Source organism: Crinia signifera, chromosome 1 (assembly GCF_055691185.1).
Source record: "Crinia signifera chromosome 1, ASM5569118v1, whole genome shotgun sequence".
Taxonomy (NCBI): domain Eukaryota; kingdom Metazoa; phylum Chordata; class Amphibia; order Anura; family Myobatrachidae; genus Crinia; species Crinia signifera.
Window position 1 is genome coordinate 232,095,051 of NC_139217.1, and position 24,506 is coordinate 232,119,556.

General features: G+C 44.4%; 1 protein-coding gene and 1 long non-coding RNA gene across 3 annotated transcripts in view; one reads left to right on the forward strand and one right to left on the reverse strand.

Annotated features, from left to right (window-relative positions):
- AP3D1 (adaptor related protein complex 3 subunit delta 1) overlaps positions 1-24,506 on the forward strand; it is a 142,659-nt gene that overhangs the window by 109,796 nt on the left and 8,357 nt on the right. For both annotated transcript variants that reach the window (XM_083179420.1, XM_083179419.1), the window contains exons 30-32: positions 13,462-13,547; positions 20,092-20,213; positions 20,295-20,374. In XM_083179420.1, coding sequence (XP_083035546.1) covers positions 13,462-13,547; positions 20,092-20,213; positions 20,295-20,374 — 288 coding nt within the window. The remainder of the gene's footprint in view (positions 1-13,461; positions 13,548-20,091; positions 20,214-20,294; positions 20,375-24,506) is intronic.
- LOC146071076 (uncharacterized) overlaps positions 20,895-24,506 on the reverse strand; it is a 107,179-nt gene continuing 103,567 nt past the window's right edge. Inside the window, exon 3 of the long non-coding RNA XR_014472981.1 lies at positions 20,895-21,580. This is a non-coding gene — a long non-coding RNA (uncharacterized LOC146071076). The remainder of the gene's footprint in view (positions 21,581-24,506) is intronic.

The following is a 24,506-nucleotide window of genomic DNA, read 5'->3' on the forward strand; positions in this document are numbered from 1 at the left end:
GAGTCATTAATCCCGGCGGCCATTTGCTAGTAGGGGGAGGGAGCCTCTCCTCACACAGCCCCTCCCCCGGAAACAGGAGCATGGATATACCCACGTGCGTTTCCTGCCCTGGTCTCTTCCTGCCTGCTGCACGTGCAAGAAGGACACAGAGAGCTCTCTGCCAGTCTGAAGTTCCATCTCTTCACGGCTGGGCCATCTGGGAAATTCCCCCCCCCCCCCTGTACCTCTCCTTCAAGGATAACAGGTTACAGTAATTTATGCTCCTGCCGGCCAGTGCCAGGTTTTTATTATGCATTGTATGCCTTTGTATGTGTGCTGTGTCTCATATTGTTTTAACACTATAACTGCCTGTCAGAAAGTATATTGTGTTAATTGTTACAATCAGCTGCCTCTTGTACAATGTCAGAGGACAGCCGTGATGACACATGGGCCCCTATATTGGTGTCCTGCACGCGTTGCAAAGCGGGCGTACCCCAGCTTGTAGAGGGGTTATGCTTACAATGTATAAAGACGCATGCGCAGCCCCCTGTGGCAGCTTCCTCTCAGGAACCTGCCTGGGCCCAGCTTACCCAGGTCATGTCGCAGTGAATAGACAAGCCCTCTACTCCGGGTCCCCCCCGAGGAGCCTGCATGGGCGCGTGCTTTGGCAGACTCGGTTCAGGGCATCCGTACCTCTTTAAAGGGTAAAAGCCATAAGGGCCGTGTCAGGGGGATTCCTTCCACCCTCCTCCATGATGACACTGATGAGGAGGAACAGCAACTCCGTCGACAGGGTCGAAGGAGATGCTGATGAAGCCTCAAAGGGCGACATCGCAGCATGCGTCGATGTAGAGGCCCTGGTAATTGCGGTTAGAGACGTCTTAAATTTACATGATGCCTCTGAGCCCTCTGTCTATATGGGCCCATCCTTTAAGCGTCCCAAGCGGACTCTGACAGTGTTCCTTAAGTCTTCTGAACTAGAGGATGTCCTTGGGGAAGCCTGGATTTTGCCAAATAGGAAGTTTCCGCTCCCTCCTTTTACCCGCTCCCTCCAGAGGATAGGGTACACTGGGAGACTGCTCCTAAAGTGGATGCACATATCGCTAAGATTGTGTGTTCCAATACTCTCCCCATTCCAACCGCCTCCCTTAAGGATCCCGCTGACAAAGTTGGAGAACTTTCTTAAGCTCATCTTTACAACTTCTGGGGCGGTTGCGCGGCCTACTCTGGCATCTGCCTGGGTGGCGAAGGCCATGGTAAAATGGATTTCTGTCCTTACTAATATTATTACTGAGGGAGATAGTGTAGATGACATGTTAACTATCCTTGACATCATGCATCAGGCTGCGCTATATTTGGGGGAGGCCGCATTAGATGTTGGCACCCTAACCTCACCGAGCATCCACCTTTGCAGTGGCGGCACAACGGTCTCTGTGGCTTCGCTCTTGGAAAGCGGATGCTGATTCCATACAAACTCTAGAGGCGTTACCTTTTGCATGCTCTCTATTGTTTGGATCAGAGTTGGACAAAATCGTGGCTGCCTCAAAGGCAGCTTTCCTGCCATCCACTCCTGCTCCACATCCCCGACCGGTGTTCCAGTCCTTTCGTTTTCAGGGCAGGGGTAGGGGGCAGTCATTCACAAAGACAGCCCCAGCCTGAGAAACCCTCTAAAGCCAAGGGAAAACGTCCCTGAACCACCAGACGCCCTGACCACAAGCCTGAGGATAAGCCCTCAGCATGACGGGGCGGCGCTCCACATGGGGGATCCCAGGGTGGGGGGGGTCGCCTGCTACGGTTTTCGGACATGTGGCTAGAAACCACGACAGATGCGTGGGTTCGAGATGTAGTCTCCAAAGGCTATTCTATAACCTTTCACCGTCGACCGCCAAGTTTGTTCTTTTCAACAAGTTCCCCCAAGGACTTGGAAAAGCGCGTAGCCCTGGAACATGCCATACAAAAACTACTGTCCACAGGTGTCATAGCCCCCGTTCTGGTATCGCAACAAGGCACAGGTTTTTACGCCAGTCTTTTCTTGGTGCGGAAGCCCAATGGGACTTTCCGTCCCATTTTAAATCTAAAGAGGATCAACAAATTCCTCCGGGTCCCAAAGTTCAAGATGGAAACCTTGCGGTCCATTGTTCTGGCGTTGCAACCAGGGGACTACATGGCTTACCTCGACATACAAGATCTGCATGTACCCATCAAACACGAACACTGGCGGTTTCTGAGGTTTGCGCTGAAGGACCGTCATTTTCAGTTTCAGGTACTACCTTTCGGCCTGGCCACAGCTCCCCAGGTGTTTACGAAGGTCATGGCAGTGATGGGCAGTGCTCTTCGCAACCAGGGTGTCTGGATCCTTCCATATCTGTTGATCCTGGCACAGTCTCCTCAAGTGCTCTAAGCACATTTGACTAAGGTCGTGGCGGACCAGGAACGCCACGGCTGGGTTATCAACTGGCCCAAGTCATCCATGGTTCCTACTCAAACCATGGTTCACCTGGGGGCTCTGTTGGACACAATCAGCGGATGTACTTTTTTTTTTTAAATCTTTTTTTATTAGATTTTTCTGTCAAACATACAATAAAGACATTGAAATACACTTTGTAGTATACATAATGATGTTGTCACAATTCCTCCACTCCAGTGTCATCAGTCTGGGTCTATACAGTTGTTATTATATTAACCCTATGGAGTGGGATCTATCATTCAAAGACATTCACCTGTATCAGCGGATGTACTTGCCGGAGGTACGCCGCAAGGCTCTGCAGTCCCGTGTTCAGCATCTTCTCTCACTAAGATGTGTCTCCATCCATGCCTGCATGAGAGTCCTCGGCTACATGGTGTCGGCCTTCGACATGGCAGAGTATGCACAGTTCCACTCTTGCCCACTACAACGGGAAATTCTCAAGAAATGGTCGGGGTCGTACGCCAATATACGATCACACCTGATTGTCTTGTCTCCGACAGCATGGAGCTCCCTGTCCTGGTGGCTTCTAGATCAGAACCTCATGGAAGGGAGGCCATTTTGGATTCACAGGTGGACTCTCCTCACCACGGATGCCAGTCTCCGAGGTTGGGGAGTGGTCACATGTCAGAAATCCTTTCAGGGGCTTTGGACTCCACAGGAATCTCTACTGTCCATCAATGTTCTCGAACTGAGGGCAGTTTTACTGGCTCTCCGCCAGGGGGAGCCTTGGCTTCGGGGTCGCCCGGTGCAGGTCCAGTCAGACAATGCGATGACGGTGGCTTATATCAACCACCAGGGTGGCACTCTAGTTGGGCGGCCATGGCAGAGGCCACCCGTATCTTCCATTGGGTGGAGAACAAGATCCCTGCATTGTCGGCAATATTCATTCCGGGTCTCCTCAATTGGGAGGCAGACTTTTTGAGCCGTCAGACTCTGGATGCTGGTGAATGGTCCCTCCATCCAAAGGCATTCCAGATATTGGTGGACAGGTGGGGCAGACCGGAGGTGGATTTGATGGCGTCCCGCCACAATCACCAGGTCACCTTGTACGGGTCCAGGTCTCTGGATCCAAGCGCTTGCATAGTAGATGCCCTGTCGGCCCAGTGGCAGTTTGCTCTCATGTATGCCTTTCCCCCCTTCACGCTTCTTCTCAGAGTTCTTCACAAGTTGAAGGCGGAAGGGGGCATGTTGATCCTGGTGGCCCCGCATTGGCCTCGTAGGATCTGTTATTTTGGATCTTCAGGCCCTGTCAGTGGCCCGGCTTTAATTGAAGGGTGATTTCGACAAGGACTCATAGGTCTTCTTCGGCTGGTGCTTATCATCGCATCTGGCGGGCTTATTTTTCCTGGTGTAGTTCAGTTTAATCCAAAAACTTATCGTCTGTCTCTGATTCTGTCCTTTCTGCAGAAGGGTTTGGAGGCTGGCCTCCGACTGTCTTCGTTGACGGTGCAGGTGTCGGCCTTGTTTTTGTTTTTTTTGCAGGAGGTTGGCGTTGTTGCAGGACGTCCGCACTTTCTTACAGGGGGTCTTGCAAATCCAACCTCCGTTTGTTCCACCGGTCGCTCCATGGGATCTTTCTCTGGTTCTTAAGGCCCTACAGGGCCCCCCTTTTGAACCCTTGCGATCAGTGGATCTATGTTGGCTTACATGAAAACTTTTTCTGTTGGCCATTGCTTCGGCCAGGAGGGTTTCTGATTTTGTCAGCCCTGTCCTGTCAGTCTCCTCTCCTGGTTTTTCATCCTGATAGGGCGGTTCGAAGAACTGTCCCTTCACACCTTCCCAAGGTGGTGTCCAAGTTTCATGTTAACCAGGAGGTAGTGGTCCCGGACTTTCGTAGGTCGGATGCTTTTCCTGAGCAGCGTTTTCTGGATGTGGTACATGCGTTATGCATCTATGTGCGTCGCACAAAAACCCTTAGGAAATCTAACTTTCTCTTTGTCCTCTATGGATTTCAAAAGAGAGGTTGGCCTGCTACAAAGCAGACTATTGCCTGTGGCTGAGGTCTGTTATCAAGCAGGCTTACTTGGGCACCTCCCTCCCGGTTCCAACGGGCGTCCGGGCTCATTCCATGAGATCTGTGGGTGCGTCTTGGGCTGTTAGGGGTGGTGCAACAGCAGAGCAACTTTGCAAGGCGGCGACTTGGTTGTCTCCTCATACTTTATTACGCGTTTGATACGTTTGACTCACAAGACTCGGCATTTGGCCTGAGTGTACTAGCTGCAGCCCAGGCGCGTCCCCACCCTTAGGTGACCGCTTTAGGACATCCCACTGTTATCCCTGTGGCCCCTGACATCTGCCGCAGAAGAAACCGAGATTTATGTCTTACCAGTTAAATCTCTCTCTCCGAGGACGTCAGGGGCCACAGGGATCCCTCCCTGCGACGCCTGCTTCATGGTATTGAAATTCATAGTTCCTCCATTGAGTGATCTTCGTTAAAAGTTCCTCTGTTGAGGGTGTTTTACACATGTTAGTTACGGTTTCTCTATTGAGCAACCACACACACATATATTTGTTGAATGTGTTTCTGTATGGGTTTCTCTTCCTTCTATCTTGTCTCCTGCCTGGCTTGGGAAAAAACTGAAAGTAACTAGCCTAGGAGGCGGGGTAGAGGAGGGGAGGAGCCAGGGCTGTCTCTAGGCAGCCAGAAGTTTTATCGTTTCTGGTGCTGGAATTGGATCGTGACCTCACTCTCTCTACCCACTGTTATCCCTGTGGCCCCTGACATCCTCGAAGAAAGAGATTTAACAGCTAAGACATAAATCTTGGTTTCCCTCCACTCTCATATCATGTGTAGACACTGGGAAAATATTTCCTTACTCATTTCCTTTTTTATAATGGTGTTTCTATACCCTTTGGTATGGGTTCCATCTCTGATGAATGGATAAATGACTTGTTTTGTAATGGCATTGTCAGAAAACACTCATAGATAAACTCAAAATATGGTGTTCACTTTAAAAGCAGCAGTGTAGTGAAGCCAGGGGCACAGTGTAAAGTTTTGGAAATTAGCTGCAGTGTCTCCCTGCTGCTAACTAGCAACTGTATCAACCAGTTTTATTGGTTTGGAATACCAACAACAGTTTGTTCTCATGTGTTGACCTGAAGTATCTTGTGGGTGAACGAGACTGAATGACTGTATCAATGTTTTTCTTTGTTGCACACTTTTGATCTAGGTGTGACCTGTTTTATCTACCTAATTTCTCTTTCATTCAGCAGGGAACACTAGAGGGCTACTTCTAGTATGGTGTATAGATTGGTAGTTACTGGGAGCTGGCACTTTAACAAAATTAACACAGTGTGACTGCACCTCCCCCTCTGTATCCCTATCCAATCCAGTCTTCGATTAGTGCCCTCTGAGCTGGTATTGTTCTTCAGAGCTCCTCCTGAGAGGTGTTTATTAAAGTTAGAATCTGCAAGAGGAGGAAAGGCAGTGACTGCCGCTGCCTGTCTACATCATTGGAGCTGCCGGGGGGGGGGGGTGGGGGGACGGGAACGGGACGGACTCCTCCACTCTGTTTGCAGTTTGTGATAGAGTCCCAGGCTGGGAGACCATAGTCTCCGGGGTTTCAGGCGCTGCTGTGGGCGGCTTGCTACGTGGACACGTAATGCCGACCGCATTTGGTAGCCGTGACTTGCCTGCCTGGCACCCAATTAGCAATATGCCAGCAATTTACAAGCCGGTTATTATGGTTCCCTGCAGTGTCTGAAGCACCATTAAACTTGGCACATTAGTGGGTGGGGTGGAGCCAGTTGCCTGGACTGCCTCCATACTTCCAGCAGCCCCGGCAGAGCTCAGAAGCCGGTGGTGCACTCTGCTGCTACTGCAAGGGGAATGGCGCTGGTAAAGGGTGAGGTTCTTATGATAGGGGGTAATTGGAAAGACAAGTGCATAGGCGTGAGAAATCAGTTAATTTCAATCCAAAAATTTGTAAGTGATTAAAGTACGATGGTAACAAAACCATATAGGTAATCGGTGTGGAGGTGCACCTTTGAGAGTAAATACGTCAGGAATTTAAAAAAGAAGGAAAGACTCTTTTAGTTGGGCCACCCTTGAAAATGAAATTGTTTGTTCGTGATAGGAGTATTGTTGTGTACTGTAGGACTATACACAAATTGAAATAAGTGCTGTCAGTGAATGAATGGGAAAAAACCCTGTATAGTTGCTTTTATTTAAGACTTAGCTTTTAATACCTTAGTACGCCTATTTGAAAATAACACTCACACACATAAAATGACACATAAAACATTAAATATATACAAATATGTACACATTATTGGAGGGTGTTCTTAATGAGATAAAAATTCTGACTCCCTGCTGAATGATATGAGGCAATGTAGGCTGCCAATTGAGTTTCTTCATAAAGTGTAACAATCTATCAAATAAACAGTACCACAATAAAGAAGAAAATAATGTTATTTTGTCTGCCAGTACTTTGTATTTAGATAGTATCCAGATGGTCTGCTCAGGGTTTATTTAATGAGAAAGCGTTGGTGCAGACATTCATTTATGCAGAAAAGATGTTATCGTTCTAGTATTGGTTTTGGATAACGTAAATAGTGGTACACAAATTTGTAGATGACAGGGATTCAAGTTAACCCAATGGTAAGTAACACTTGTTCCATATAATTAACACTAATTAATATCCATGTATGAGTATCTGACTCACAAATACAACATTGATGTCATAGTGCCTTTTGATTGTGGTAATTAGCATTAACCCCTTACCGACGCAGCCTGTTTTTGCCTTCCTGACAGAGCCCTTTTTTTCAAATCTGACATGTATCACTTTATGTGGGGATACCTTTTTATTGCTTTTACTTATCCCAGTGATTTTGAGATTGTTTTCTCGTGACACATTGTACTTTAAGTTAGTGGTAAATTTTGGTCGATACAGTTTTTTTTTTTTTTGTGAAAAATACCAAAATGTCGTAAAAAAATTGAACATTTTGCAATTTGCAAAATGTTAAATTTTCTGCTTGTGAGACAAATAATCATACCACTCAAAATAGTTAATAACTAACATAGACCATATGTATACTTTATTATTACATCATTTCAACCTCCTTTAATTTTTTTGGACACTAGGGGGCAGCAGAGTCAAAATTTTACACATAACACAGTAAACGCTGCTTTTCACGTTTGAACAGCCAATCGCAGCGATCGCCGATGGGGGGGGGGGGGGGCATCGCTGCCCCCCCTGGGCAATGAGGGAAGATGTCTGCTGTCAGGGACAGCAGACATCGTCCCTCTGTCACCGCGTCTATAGACGCGGTGACAGTTTAAAAACATGACGTACATTTATGCAATGTGTCGGGAAGTACATCCCGACCATGACGTAAATGTACGTCAAATGTCGGGAAGGGGTTAATAACTCAATTTATCCTCAAGGACCATCAATAAGTTGTGAGAAGTTGCTCAGTCTTGATAGATATATGGTTATTTTACACACAATTTAAACCATAATAGGCCAGACTCCAATAAAGCAAAACATATTAGTCTTTTAGATTTCACAATAATATGTATAGCCAGCTAAATTGTACTCAGATTTAAAACCATCATCAAATGTTGCGTTCAAATACGCCAATATGTTAATATATTCCGCAGTTTTGAGGTAAATAGAATAATTCTATATCATTGACTCAGGTAGACAGGTATTCCACATTTGTATTTGATTAAGTCTCAAAGGTATCCATCTCAATTTTGTGTTGAGAATAAAGCTGTAGATTTAAGATAACTCCCCCTGGTACTGTATGTCTCCACTCAGACTGCTGCTGCTCGACTTTATATACGTGAGAGAGCAATGTTGATCAAAAGGTGTTCCAGAAATAGGTCACCCTTTCTGTTCCTAACCTAGGTCATTCACTGCCAGCTGCCATCACATAGGAATGGGCTGGTGGGTATTGTGAGTGAGCGAGTCTGGTATAGTGGTATCGTTAGGGATTTAAGTTAGACTGCTCTCTACTATCCCATATGCAGGGAAGGAAACCCTGATGTGTCGCACAGTGCAAGGACCTTCTCTGTCCTGCCAGTGGGTTGAGAGTTTGCAGTGAAATATAGGTATTCAGGTAAAAAGAGCAGTCCTACCACTATATTTGTTGCGCTGCTGCCCTCCACGTACAGGTCACCCGCATGGGTGAGGGTGACCGGCATCAGATATGGGTAGAGAGTAGTCGAGTAATAGTTTTAGGATAAGGGCGCCTGGAGCTGACAGATCAGTGCTGCGGGGCTGCCGTGGACTAAGTCTCCCCTCTCTCCCTCCACGGCAGACCCGCAGCACTGATTGTTCAGCTCCAGGTGCCCTTATCCTAAAACCACTACTCTACTACTCTCTACCCATATCTGATGCCGCTCACCCTCCACCAATGCAGGTGACCTGTACGCGGAGGGCAGCAGCACAACACATGTAGTGGCAAGACTGCTCTTTCTACCCGTATACCTATATTTCACTGCAAACTCTCAACCCACTGGCAGGACAGAGAAGTGGGTGGGGTGGAGCCAGTTGCCTGGACTGCCTCCATACTTCCAGCAGCCCCGGCAGAGCTCAGAAGCCGGTGGTGCACTCTGCTGCTACTGCAAGGGGAACGGCGCTGGTAAAGGGTGAGGTTCTTATGATAGGGGGTAATTGGAAAGACAAGTGCATAGGCGTGAGAAATCAGTTAATTTCAATCCAAAAATTTGTAAGTGATTAAAGTACGATGGTAACAAAACCATATAGGTAATCGGTGTGGAGGTGCACCTTTGAGAGTAAATACGTCAGGAATTTAAAAAAGAAGGAAAGACTCTTTTAGTTGGGCCACCCTTGAAAATGAAATTGTTTGTTCGTGATAGGAGTATTGTTGTGTACTGTAGGACTATACACAAATTGAAATAAGTGCTGTCAGTGAATGAATGGGAAAAAACCCTGTATAGTTGCTTTTATTTAAGACTTAGCTTTTAATACCTTAGTACGCCTATTTGAAAATAACACTCACACACATAAAATGACACATAAAACATTAAATATATACAAATATGTACACATTATTGGAGGGTGTTCTTAATGAGATAAAAATTCTGACTCCCTGCTGAATGATATGAGGCAATGTAGGCTGCCAATTGAGTTTCTTCATAAAGTGTAACAATCTATCAAATAAACAGTACCACAATAAAGAAGAAAATAATGTTATTTTGTCTGCCAGTACTTTGTATTTAGATAGTATCCAGATGGTCTGCTCAGGGTTTATTTAATGAGAAAGCGTTGGTGCAGACATTCATTTATGCAGAAAAGATGTTATCGTTCTAGTATTGGTTTTGGATAACGTAAATAGTGGTACACAAATTTGTAGATGACAGGGATTCAAGTTAACCCAATGGTAAGTAACACTTGTTCCATATAATTAACACTAATTAATATCCATGTATGAGTATCTGACTCACAAATACAACATTGATGTCATAGTGCCTTTTGATTGTGGTAATTAGCATTAACCCCTTACCGACGCAGCCTGTTTTTGCCTTCCTGACAGAGCCCTTTTTTTCAAATCTGACATGTATCACTTTATGTGGGGATACCTTTTTATTGCTTTTACTTATCCCAGTGATTTTGAGATTGTTTTCTCGTGACACATTGTACTTTAAGTTAGTGGTAAATTTTGGTCGATACAGTTTTTTTTTTTTTTGTGAAAAATACCAAAATGTCGTAAAAAAATTGAACATTTTGCAATTTGCAAAATGTTAAATTTTCTGCTTGTGAGACAAATAATCATACCACTCAAAATAGTTAATAACTAACATAGACCATATGTATACTTTATTATTACATCATTTCAACCTCCTTTAATTTTTTTGGACACTAGGGGGCAGCAGAGTCAAAATTTTACACATAACACAGTAAACGCTGCTTTTCACGTTTGAACAGCCAATCGCAGCGATCGCCGATGGGGGGGGGGGGGGGCATCGCTGCCCCCCCTGGGCAATGAGGGAAGATGTCTGCTGTCAGGGACAGCAGACATCGTCCCTCTGTCACCGCGTCTATAGACGCGGTGACAGTTTAAAAACATGACGTACATTTATGCAATGTGTCGGGAAGTACATCCCGACCATGACGTAAATGTACGTCAAATGTCGGGAAGGGGTTAATAACTCAATTTATCCTCAAGGACCATCAATAAGTTGTGAGAAGTTGCTCAGTCTTGATAGATATATGGTTATTTTACACACAATTTAAACCATAATAGGCCAGACTCCAATAAAGCAAAACATATTAGTCTTTTAGATTTCACAATAATATGTATAGCCAGCTAAATTGTACTCAGATTTAAAACCATCATCAAATGTTGCGTTCAAATACGCCAATATGTTAATATATTCCGCAGTTTTGAGGTAAATAGAATAATTCTATATCATTGACTCAGGTAGACAGGTATTCCACATTTGTATTTGATTAAGTCTCAAAGGTATCCATCTCAATTTTGTGTTGAGAATAAAGCTGTAGATTTAAGATAACTCCCCCTGGTACTGTATGTCTCCACTCAGACTGCTGCTGCTCGACTTTATATACGTGAGAGAGCAATGTTGATCAAAAGGTGTTCCAGAAATAGGTCACCCTTTCTGTTCCTAACCTAGGTCATTCACTGCCAGCTGCCATCACATAGGAATGGGCTGGTGGGTATTGTGAGTGAGCGAGTCTGGTATAGTGGTATCGTTAGGGATTTAAGTTAGACTGCTCTCTACTATCCCATATGCAGGGAAGGAAACCCTGATGTGTCGCACAGTGCAAGGACCTTCTCTGTCCTGCCAGTGGGTTGAGAGTTTGCAGTGAAATATAGGTATTCAGGTAAAAAGAGCAGTCCTACCACTATATTTGTTGCGCTGCTGCCCTCCACGTACAGGTCACCCGCATGGGTGAGGGTGACCGGCATCAGATATGGGTAGAGAGTAGTCGAGTAATAGTTTTAGGATAAGGGCGCCTGGAGCTGACAGATCAGTGCTGCGGGGCTGCCGTGGACTAAGTCTCCCCTCTCTCCCTCCACGGCAGACCCGCAGCACTGATTGTTCAGCTCCAGGTGCCCTTATCCTAAAACCACTACTCTACTACTCTCTACCCATATCTGATGCCGCTCACCCTCCACCAATGCAGGTGACCTGTACGTGGAGGGCAGCAGCACAACACATGTAGTGGCAAGACTGCTCTTTCTACCCGTATACCTATATTTCACTGCAAACTCTCAACCCACTGGCAGGACAGAGAAGGTCCTTGCACTGTCCTTTCCACAGTGGACTCTTTTTGAGCCTAGAATATTGCTGGCTAACCTTGACACTACAGCTGTTGTTGAACTACACATCACAGCATGCCCTGCATCAGTTTTAGCATGGCCAAATAGAAAAACTGTAGCAGGGCATGCTGGGATATGTAGTTCAACAACATCTGGTGTCAAGGTTAGCCATCACTGGCCTAGAATCTAAATGTCTTGGAAAGTGTTACTGCTGCAAGCATTGGCATCTGCTAGGAGGGGTTTTTGGATTTGGGGTCGTGCTCATGTTGTGTCTTGATTTTCCACACTAGCAGAGCAGAACTAGGTACTAAGATTATTTTTTGCCAAAAGTCTTTTCCACATGAATCAGCCCATAGCAGTTATGGTGTTTTGGGACGATTCGCCCTCATCAAGATCCCTAGATGTGGTCAGGGCTCAAAAATTCGATGTGGACAGAACGGCTTCCTTTAGGTAATCAGATTAGCTGTTTGTCAGGTATGATGCGATGGCCAGAATGGCCAGCCTCCAAGCCAACGCTAGCACATTGGATTAGTTTTACAATTCAACAGGCTTCTGGCCTTTCCAGGGTACCTCCCAGATGTAAATACTCGTTCCACCCGTTCTGTGGGTACTGTAAGTAGCTCTCCAGTGTCCCCTGTGGAGTCAAAGAAAAGTAGGTACTTGTGTATTTTGGCGGCGCCCCCGATGTCCGTCGTACGACGAACAGATCGCATCGCATGCCATGCACCCGATGGCATGCGATGCGACGCGATTTTGACCCCCTATACGACCAAAAATCGTATAAGCACCCTAAAGGGTGCTTTTGAGCACCCAAATGGGTGCTTACAATGTTAAATGCACCCCCACGCCACCCCCCACTATAAACGTGAACCCGAAGCGTGGCGAGCGCAGCGAGCCCGCGAGGGGCGGCGGTACGCGTCCTACGACCTTTTCATACCCCCACTATCCACGTCGGCGTGGAGTTGAGAATAGAATAGTGTGGCGAGCGCAGCGAGCCACCGAGCCCGAAGCGTGGCGAGCGCAGCGAGCCCCGCGAGGGGACGCGGATACCTTCACAGTTATACGCGTCCCCTCGCGGGCTTCACAGGTGTCTGTGGCGACGCGGACACCTGTGAAGCCCGCGAGGGGACGCGTTTACCTGTGAAGGTATCCGCGTCCCCTCGCGGGGCTCGCTGCGCTCGCCACGCTTCGGGCTCGGTGGCTCGCTGCGCTCGCCACACTATTCTATTCTCAACTCCACGCCGACGTGGATAGTGGGGGTATGAAAAGGTCGTAGGACGCGTACCGCCGCCCCTCGCGGGCTCGCTGCGCTCGCCACGCTTCGGGTTCACGTTTATAGTGGGGGGTGGCGTGGGGGTGCATTTAACATTGTAAGCACCCATTTGGGTGCTTAACATTGTATAAGCACCCATTAGGGTGCTTATACAATGTTTAATCGCATCGCATCGCATCGTATGGCATCGTATGCCATGTACAATGGCATACAATTTCAAAATTGTATGCCATCGTGCACTATCGTACGATATCGCGTCGCATCGCATACCATCGTATGTGTTATGGTATGCGATGCGATGGGCGCCGCCAAAATACACAAGTACCGAAAAGTATTTACCGGTAAGTACCCAAAACCCTGTTTTCTCCCCAGTAATGGTGCTGTTAAATTACATATTGAGATGCAATTTTTAACGCTGTGCTGTGCAGCGTAACATGTATACATTTCAACAATGTTAATAATATTTGTGGTTAATATGTTTATTTTTCAGGATGATGAAGGGTCTTCTCATGAAAAACTAGATTTCAAAATCCATTTCAGTTGTTCCTCTTATTTAATCATGACTCCCTGCTTCAGGTATACTTTTTGTTTTCATAATTTTGCATTTGTGTAATTGAAAGGCAGGCATTGCTAATAACTTTAACAATCAATGTGTTAAAAGTGCAAGTCTCTCAAGTAGACTGTCTAGACAATAAGAATACCTCTCTGTCCTGCTTGATGGTGTCCCCTAACCGTTTATCACTTGACTTAAGCAGTGCAGCTGTATCCTGCTAGCTTGGAGGTAAGGTTGTTTGCATGTACAGATGAGAGCCCTTTTGGGTACTTGTGAGTTATCTGGACGCCCGATTTTTTGATTGTATGCCTTAAGTTAAGGCATACAATCAGATGCGATGCGATGCGATATCGCATCGCATCGCATGCGATATCGGATGCGATGACCCGATTTTTCCATAGGAATCAATGTTAAAATGATTCCTATGGAAAAAGGGGTCCTTTTCATACCCCTACTATCCAAGTGGGCATGGAGTTGGATATAAACCTGTGGCGAGCGTAGCGAGCCACCGAGCCCGAAGCGTGGCGAGCGAAGCGAGCCCCGCGAGGGGACGGTATTCCGTGTCCCCTCGCGGGGCTCGCTACGCTCGCCACGCTTCGGGCTCGGTGGCTCGCTACGCTCGCCACAGGTTTATATCCAACTCCATGCCCACTTGGATAGTAGGGGTATGAAAAGGACCCCTTTTTCCCATTGAATTCCATGTTAAAATGGACTCAGTCCATTTTAACATTGATTCCTATGGAAAAATCGGGTCATCGCATCGCATCGCATCGCATCCGATGGTCGCATGCGATGCGATGTGCCCGATCCGACCCGATTTTCAAATCGGGCGTCCGGATAACTCACATGTACCCCCTTTTGTATTCCGGAGAAGATAAAATAAAGTAATGATTGTTTTGTCTGCCCCATGACCACAATCTGAAGAAGCCGCTGAAGAGGCATAGAAAAATGTCATTGCTTAATTGTATCTTCTAATATACAAGTTACAGGGCCGGAAGTGGGTTTCCATTATTTTGCAGGCATTTTAAGCCAAGCTGCAGTCATCCATCACTTAGTTTGCACCCTCATTTACGAGAATAAATAGCTATTACAATGTCCCCTCCCTAATATTGTCTTCTCATGTTCCATATGGGACTATTGTGAAACCCATTATGGGATCACCCCTCCTTAGCCACCTTTTGTGAAAGTTCTTATCTCCTTTCTCAACACCAAACAGACCACTTTCCCAAGCCACAAGCTTCGATAATAAGGTAATTAAGTTGGCCCTCCTGATAACGACACTTGCTCTACATATGGAAGGGTCTCAAAGGTGTCTGTCTCTCCTCTTTGGTGAAGCTCTTTTATGTGTGGTATATGTTTTCTAATGTAATGAGAAGATGGTGAGGCACCAACCATTGCCAGAGGTGATGTGAACATGTGGGCTTGTTACTATATGTCCATACCTCCCAACATGACCCTCTCTTGGAGGGACATATTGCTTTGGTCCTGGACTTCCCTCTTAATTTTGATTACCATAAACTGTGGAGAAACACCTTTCTTATTAGTTAACCTGTTCACATACAGGTGATGACAATGCTACATTAAGAGGAAAGTCTAGCAGCTAGTCTCCACTGTAATGTACTTAAGCTGTTGATATCCATGTGGACTTTTCCCTTTTGGTTGCCCCTTTAAAGGTATGAATAAACACCCTAATAAACATTCCAGACATATTCTCAGTACTACTAGATTAGCAGGTTCTCAAACTGTGGGTCCTGACCCCAAAGTGGGTCCTGACCTTCTTAGCATGGGGTCGCAACTCCATGTTGCTGACCGTCAAGCTGATGACTTTTCTAATCTCAGTCAGTGATGCAAGGAGTCTGTTAAAATCTGTTTAATTGTCTGTTAAAAAATAGTCAAAATAGTTTGAGGACCCCTGTACTAGATGCTTGATTACTGAATATTGGAAATGCTGAGAAATCCATCCGTCCAATAATCCTGAATGATTCTTACATTTGGCAACCATATAGGAAATATATTTCTACTTATACCACTTTCAAACAGAAATGAACAGTTTTTTTGGCGCATAGAGATAAGGTCCTGAAAAGTGGGTGGTAACTGCTCACTGCATTGCATTATCCATGGCAAATGAGTAGCCCAGAGTTACAGAACTCTTGCGGTTCATGCATGGGAGACTGATGCAGCTGCTTACACTGTGCTACCTGGCAGTGTCTTATGCCAGGAGGAGAAGGGCACTATTTTTGGTGAAGAGGGCTAATACTCCACCAGCGCTGGTGCCCTGCCCGCTCATGCAATCAGCGAGTGCCCCACCAGCTCATCCAATCTCCACCATTTAGCAAGACCCAGCTTGAAAAAACCCGGGTCGCACTATTTCAGACAGCTGGCAACCAGTATTGGATACAGAAAATAAACGTGTTAATTACTAGGTCGAAGTTCCAGCATTTTCGACCCGAGTTGACCCGGTCCGTGCAGAAAAATGTGACAGTTCATTTTGTCATTTGGGGACGTACCGGAACTAACAAAGGGAGATTGGGAGAAGGCTCTCATAACAATACAGATTTCAACAAATTGTCTAAGAGTGCAACAAACCCAGTACAATATAATACACCGAATTTATCTAACCCCTGGAAAAATAAGCAAATTTTCGGGTAAAGAGGCAGATAAATGCCCAAAATGTAAAGAGGGAGGATGCGATTTTTGGCATCTTATCTGGCAATGCAACCCGGTCCAAAAATTTTGGAATGACATCTTGGGCATAATGAATGGTTTGGGAATACCCCTGCCAGGGAACAAGCCCATAAAGTTGATACTTGGAGTCTGGCCTAATTTGGGCATGCCCGTAGAAATCAGACAGCTGGCTATTAACTTAAGCTCAATCGCCAAACTTTGCATTGCTCGGAATTGGATGTCAAAGAGACCACCAGAGCTAACAGAATGGACCAACCTGGTTAACAACACTTTTGAGCATGAGAGAGCAATATATATATAACAAGAAATAATATAAATAAATTTCACAAAATTTGGGGTGACTGGTATCACTCAAAATATTATAAAGCAGCACAAAGCACTTAGATTGACGAATGAAAAGTCGCCAAATGGAAGATAAACACCACAAAGAAAGTATAATAAATATAAAAGAAACACAAAATCGTAAGAGTATAAATACACTAATATAGATTTCATGTAACACCAAGTATAAATAAAATTGAAAAATGGAAAAATTAAATAACTCACGGTAGGAGGTATACATAAAGTTTATTGAAGGTGAAATATAAAGCGTTTAAAAAAATGAATAAAAAAACACACCCCTAAATCAGGAAGATTTGAGGTATTAGTGAGTTTGGTCACAATAGTGTAAAGACACGGGATAAGATAATTATGGGCCATATAATAAGATAAACAGGTAGGAACAAGGTCTGGTCAAAGATCAAAATAAATCATAAAAGATAAAAATAAATAATAATAATAATAAAATAAAAAATAACAATAATAAAATAAAAAAAAATATATATATATAAAATAAATAAAAATAATAAACAATAATAACTTCCCCTCTTCTAAACGAACTGAAGTAAAAGACAGGACAGGGCTTAGTAATGGGTATAAAAGACAGATAGGAACAGGGCAAATGGGTTGGGGACCAGGGATTTAAGGATGCAGACCTTTACATGCGTAGTGTGTTAGTAAGAGTAGAATGTCATTGTTATTGTTATGTAAGTAGTTTTTATGTGATGTTAAAGTTGTGTACCAATGTTTTTGGATGAATGTACGTCCAGAAAATGTTAAATAAAGATAAACTTTAAATAAAAAAAAAAAAAAGTATGTTGAAGTGAAAAAGTGTCAATTGGTAATGCACCAGCTTCTAACTGCCAGACACCAAAAGTAAAAAGTTCAAAATATAAAAAATAAAAAAGGAAGGGGAGGTATCCTCCCTGTACCTGCACTGTATGTCCCGGATTTTCTTTGTGCTTATGATTTGTTAGCAGCAGTCCCGTTTAATATTCCTTGGGAGCCTGGGCTCCTCACTTAGGTATAGATGACAGTTGTCTCCAGGAATATGCAGCACTTAGGCAGGTGACATGGGTAGGTCCTCCTGTATTTCGAGGATGAAAGTAATGCTCACACTATATAAAATCAACTCCACACCGATGTGGGTAGTGGGGGTATGAAAAGGTCGGAGGACGTCTAGTCACGCTTTGGGTTGGCGTTCATCATGGGGTGGCGTTAATAATGGGGGGGCATTTGTCATGTAAAATACCCATAAGTGTGGGTATACAATGAAAAATCGGGTCCATTGGCCCATTTAACATTGTTCCCTATGTAAAATCGGGTCCATCGCATCGGTCGCATCACATTCCTTGGCTTGAGGCATGCGATGGACGCGATTTTTTCATTGTCGGGGAAAAGGCTAAAAATAGCCCTAAAATCGCGTCGGTCGCGTCCATCGCATGCCTTAAGTTAAGATATGTGATCACCTATGAAGGGCGCCGTGCTAGGAAACAAGTACCATAATTTCTTAAGTTTGGTACATTCTTTGCACTTGTTAGTACGGTAGCTGTGGAACTGCTTAATATTATCCAATTTTTTTTTTTACATTTAGACTAAAACAGATTATGCTTTCCTTCACAGTATTATCTTTCCTGTATGGGAGTATTGCTCATATGTGATTGGTGGGGGAGTACATTTTATTTTATTAAATGGCAGTTGCATCTCAAAAAAAAAAAAAAAATTATCTAGGTCGAAGTTCCAGCATTTTCGACCCGAGTTGACCCGGTCCGTGCAGAAAAATGTGACAGTTCATTTTGTCTGTCATCATACATACATACATACATACATACATACATACATACATACATACATACATACATACCCAGCTTTAGTGTTATTGGTTTATCTATAACCTTAATTGTGTGGTTTTTTTTTGTTTGTGTGTGCATTTCTTTTGGTGTGTTCTTCATCCTCTACTGTAGCCGCGCACATTGTAGCCGTGCCAATCGCAACATGTGACTCCCATGGTTATTGGCGCAATGCTTTCCCATGCGTATGCATCTATTTTGCTTCCGCAGCTCATAGAAATGCATTGAGCTGCAATATCGCAGCATGGCAATTCTGTAAATTTCAATTATGTTTGCAGAGAAAGTACAGCACAGTAATTTTTTTACAAAACCATGTGCACTGCAGGTGGGGCAGATGTTACTTGTGCAGAGAGAGAGAGAGAGAATTCGATTTGGGTGGGGTTTTACTTCAAAGTGAGATCTATATTGCAGTGTGAAAATAAAGCAGCCAGTATTTACCCTGCACAGAAACAAAATAACTCACCCAAATCTTATTCTCGCTGCACATTTTACATCTGCCCCCCTGCAGTGCACATGGTTTTGTCCATCTAAGAAGGATTTTGTCAGAGAGTGAACTAGAATAAGGCCCTATGTGCAAAACAAGCATTTTAACATAACTTCCCATAGTCAGCAGTTCATCAAATCTCAAACAACATTTCAAACAATTACATAGCGACAAACTGGCACTTGAAAGTCTGGCACAAATACAGATCTTTTTTAGTAAATAAGAAAGAAAGATGAGAAAGACAATACAAACGGAAGAAGGGAGAAGAGGTCGCTGCGAGCCCCAAGCCAACAGTCACACTATCCTGAAAATTCTTTATATGTTAGCCATGGCAACCAGGTAATGGTAAAAGCTGGATCTCCGAAATCCAGCGAGGAGAGGAGGTCATCCATCACCATATAGTGGTCTATCAGTCTACACCATTCTAATATTGAGGGGGGTAACATTGGACTTCCAATGAACTGGGATCACTGCCTTAGACGCACTGAGCAGGTGGCGCAATAAGGTCTTTTTATATAAAGACTGGGGCATATGTATAAGGTTAAGAAGCCAGAAGCTTGGGCTAAAGGGCAAGTCTTCCTGTAAAATTATGCTCGCAGTGTCAACTACTTTTTTCCAATATGTATTAATAAGCGGACAGTCCCACCAAATTAGCAATAATGTGCCTACGCCTCTTCCACATCTCCAACAAAGATTTGAGACTAACAAGTCTGGGCAATGATACCACTTATGAGCACTTTGTAATGAGTTTCAGTTGTTAAAGTATTTAAGGAGGAGGAAAAAAATTGTTCCTGAATATTTCGGGCCAGTCGTCATCGCCTGTCAACCCTTGAAGATCTCTTTCCCAATCCAACATAAATTTCGGTTTAGCTGGAAAGGCCTATAATAATTAATTTGTAGATGGTCGAGAGGATATGACGAGAACAGAAAATGGCCATACATAGATTTTTAAATTGGTGTTAGGTCTCAGGGGTTTTGATATAGGGCATATGATCAGTAAATTTTTATGCTACTTTTGTAGCCTTTAATTTCAATTTTCTGAGTGCAAATGTAATCGTGGCATAAGATTGCATTATATTTATAAATTGTTAGAACAAGAAAACACCGGTGATGTGATATGCTAAGAAAACAACAAATGTGCTTGAATATTTCGTAATGAACAAGTTTTACATTTGTTGTTTGTTCGCGGTTTACATTCTTTATCTTCTATCTCTTGTATCAATCTCTTAGTGATGCTTTCGCCAAACTCTTGGAATCGGGAGACTTGAAAATGAGTTCCTTGAAAGTAGAAGGTACAAGTCTGTCCTTCCACCACCTGTTAGCAAAAATCTGCTTTTACCACCGCTTCACAGGTTCGTGCTATTCCTAATTGTTAATGTAGAGTATTGTAGTGTTAAATGCCACATTTCTTACTTAGCTGTTTTATGTTTCAGTGGTTGAACGAGTGGATTCCTGTGCATCAATGTACAGTCGGTCAATCCAGGGCCACCATGTTTGCTTACTTGTGAAAAAGGTATCTCCATTTATTACATACTGTACAAATAAGGATTGTTATTGCATAACTAACTCAAAATAAGTGGTTTTGTTTTGAGGAACGGTTTCTATTCTATATCTTTTTTTTCTTTTATGGGTCTTTTTAATTTATCATTGCTATGGGTTTGGTGTATATGTTGACAGTCATAATGTTGCTTTATGTGTGATTGTTGACATTAAGTATGTCGGGATTCATCACGCCAACTTTGTTAAAATGACATATTATAATTTGTACATATCCCTGGTGCTGCACTGTGGGGAGCTGAAATGCAGCTGTGTGGCCACCGGCAGTACTGGGAGTGGGGCTCCTGTTCTCTCTGTAAAACCACTGTACCACTAATGACACTGATTGTAAGGAATACATACCGATGAGCAGCGGGCGGGATGTCGGCGGCCAAAATACCCACGTCTGCATCCCAATATAGGGATTCCCGACAGGGGTCTGTTTATTATACTTATTTACATTTTCTTATATAGCGCAGCATATTCCATTGCGCTTTACAATTGGAAACAGTGATTAAACAAACTGGGTAGAAACAAACCGACATAGAGGTAGGAGGGCCCTGCTCGCAAGCTTATACTTGCCTCCCTGCAACCTAAGTTACCTAACCTTCCCTCCCCCTGAAGACTCCCACAGTGTCTAAACCCTAACCCTTTTACTGGACTCTAAAACACAACAGGTTTTTCTGGCCAGAAACAAACGTCCCTGCAGAACATGGTTTATTTTTTAACTTCATTAGCACAGAGTATTGATCCGCTTGTGTATGCAGGTGCTGGCACGCTAGTTTCCACCTTCAACAAGCCTGAAGTTGAAACTCCTTGTTCCGGTGGAACCTTTTCCAACTTCCTCAGGTCTCAGATGATTATTCTCTGCCAGGAGGTTAATTATTTCTTATTGCTGGGGCCCCAACTTTCTCACATGGTCAGAGGTGGTACCCTTCTTTATACAGGATTGGCTTCCAAACCATGGACCCGGGAGCCTTTCTGATGGTTCATTTGAGATTCTTAACAAGCTAAAGTCGGAGGGCGACACTGCGTTCTGAAGACTCCAGAATGGCCATGCTGCTCTTGGTTTGAAGTTCTTTGCCGCTTGTCCTCCCAATGGTGCTTTCCTCACATACTGAGTTTTTTGTGTCAAGGTCCGAGTCCTCTCCCATACCTCTTGTGTCTTGCTTTAATAGATTGGCTATTTGGTTAGAAATATGGAAAATGGGAATTAAAATAAGAATTAAAAGTTACATGTTAATAAAAAACAACTTTTCAACAATCTCCACCTATACACTATACCCATGTTTTCCTTCTTTGTTTATCTAACTTAGCAGTGCCCTAGCCAAAAGTCGTCTTTTATCCTGTATGCTATATTCTGTGTAGGGATGCCAATCCCGGGGCATTTTTTCAATCCTGAGATTGGCATCCCTACCTGGGATCATAATCCAATAGACATCCCCACACCGGCCGACCCGCACAATTACTTACATTAGCGAGTGGGCGGGAGGCCGGGAGTTGGTTTGGAGGTGCACGGTGCCTCCCGGCAAGTGCACCTCCTCAGCAGACAACAGGCGGAGGCGGGCGGAAGAGATGAGTGGGCGGCGGCGAGTGATGACGGTGTGGCCTGCGCAGCATGACCTGTACTGTCACGCTACACAGGCCGCACGCTGGGGTCGGGATTCGTAAACAGCCGGGCAGCGTCTGAGCGGGTGCTCAGACGCTGCCCGGCATTAGACTGCATCCCAAAATTCCGGGATTGGATTCTCCAATCCCGGGATTGAAATCCCGGAATTTTTGAGCCTGTGTGACTCAGGGAGCCCCATCCACCCTTTAAAAGTGTGTATGTACCAATCATTTGGATAGTTGGTTTTTCAATATATGTTTTCTCTTCCTTAATACTGGCCTAAATCTATTGTTAAAGTTCCAGGTGTAAAGAGAGAAGTCTAGTACGGTTACTCACTCCTGTTGCACTATTTCATATCAAAAAGGAAATCGTAGTTCCCTCTGTTCAGGTGTAGGAGTCTTCTGACTCAGAGTCAAAGGCGGGTATTCAATGCTGTGGGCGAGTGGTGACAGCGACTCACCCTGACAGTATTCAACGCAGCCCCCTCGCCCCATTTTTTGAGCGAGGGGGAATTGGCGTATGCGGCTCCTGAACTAGCGAGACTCGCGGCTAAATACAGCGAGTTTCCTGCACTAGCCGCGGGTCTCGCTGTTTTGGGGAATTCTCGCCGTCCTGTGACGGCGAGGATTTCCCCAGAACGTTGAATACAGCGAGCGGCCGGCGCGAGGGTTAAACAGCGAGGATCACTGGTTTTCTGCAATCCTCGCTGTTTAACCCCCTCGCTGGCTGCTCGCCGCGGCATTGAATACACCCCAAAGCCCTCCCTGGTTGTCATTTGGGTCCTCTGTAGAGAGTATATATATATATATATATATATATATATATATATATATATATATATATATATATATATATATATATATATATATATATATATATATATATATATATATATGGAATCCGCACGCAATTCATATAGTCAATCAGGCGTTGCTCACTCCAAGGTCCAAAGCCACAGTATAGTAATTTGAAGGAGGGCACTCACCATTTCGCAGATAAAAAAATTCTTTATTCTAGTCCATTTAAAATATTGAACGTATTTGTCAACGTTTCGGTCTGCATCTCAGACCTTTTTCAAGACACACCAGCCACCAAATATCAATCCATCTCCATCAGGAACCTAATTATGACTGGCCCCTCTACGGGATTTTATACACACCCCTACAGGAAGTAGCTTTTCATTGGCTATAGAAATTTATTGAGACCTAAAATATCCTTGAACACAAATAAATCTTATTTCTCAAATGCAACACCCCAATATAGATGTAGATAACCGGCCTTATAGCCAGTACCATAACGAAGAGAGATGAGCCACAGCCAAATAAAACAATCAGTGTATAACAGATCGTGTATACTGGACCTGGCGTGCGTTCCACCTAGATGGAACGCACCACCATCTTGTTTCCCAGGACCATAGGTACAGAGCATCGAGCAGACGTCATACCGCGCGTCACCCGGAAGTGACGCGACGGTCCATCACCTGACGCCGCGTATCGCCGCTGTTATTGTGACGGTTGCCTTGGCGACTCCTCACATAATCCATTTCTAACCGGCTACACAGCGGATGTGACGCAAGGGCACTAGCTGCATCGTGCCGCTGTTGTTTATATCTGTTGCCAAGCGACGCTTAGCCCACTCATGTGCTAGACATACAACATATATGGCTTATTTGTCCGGCTCTATTTTTTTTCTTCTACTCTCTCATATTAATTGGGGGTCTTAATGGTATGGTAGTGTATGTTATCACCCCGGGGCCAGTCATTTACATGACAAAGTTCAATAATACACATACAACATATATAACATATAACAAATATACAAAATCAACTCCAAGGCTTTATAGCCCCGATGTTGTAAATGACAAAACTTTCAAGAGGGAAAATGGTGTTAAATTTCCCTCCCTGCTCCACTGCTACCCTACCTTAGACCACACTGTCATAGGGTTGGAGTCCAACATATAGTCAACTTCACGAAACAGCGTCCATCCTCTGAAAGGAGTTCATAAAAATACACTGAATGAGACATGCTCATTGAGTCCTTTTGGTGAACAAGTGTCTAGCTGCTGGATCCATTTCAGTTCCCTTTGTCTCAACGACCTCTCCCGATCCCCTCCACGAGCCAGGGGGGGGATATGGTCTATAATCATACTCTTTAGACTAGCTGAAGAGTGGCCTTTTTGGAAAAAATGGCGAGCAACCGGTTTATCGGAAGTCTTTTTCTCAAATGCCTCCCTGATTGAGTATCTATGATTGGCCATTCTTTCACGGAAGGTCCTTGTTGTGAGCCCAACATAGTATAGGCCACATGGGCACACTAAAAAATAGATGATAAAAGTGGACTGACACGACACTCTATGCTGTATTGTGATCCTTTGGTTAGTATGAGGGTGTGCAAAGGTGGTGCCGGTCATCATGGACCTACATGTAATACAGTCAGTACACCGGAAGCATCCCTTTCGTGCAGATTGTATCCAATTACTGTTGGCCCGTGTAGGTGTCAT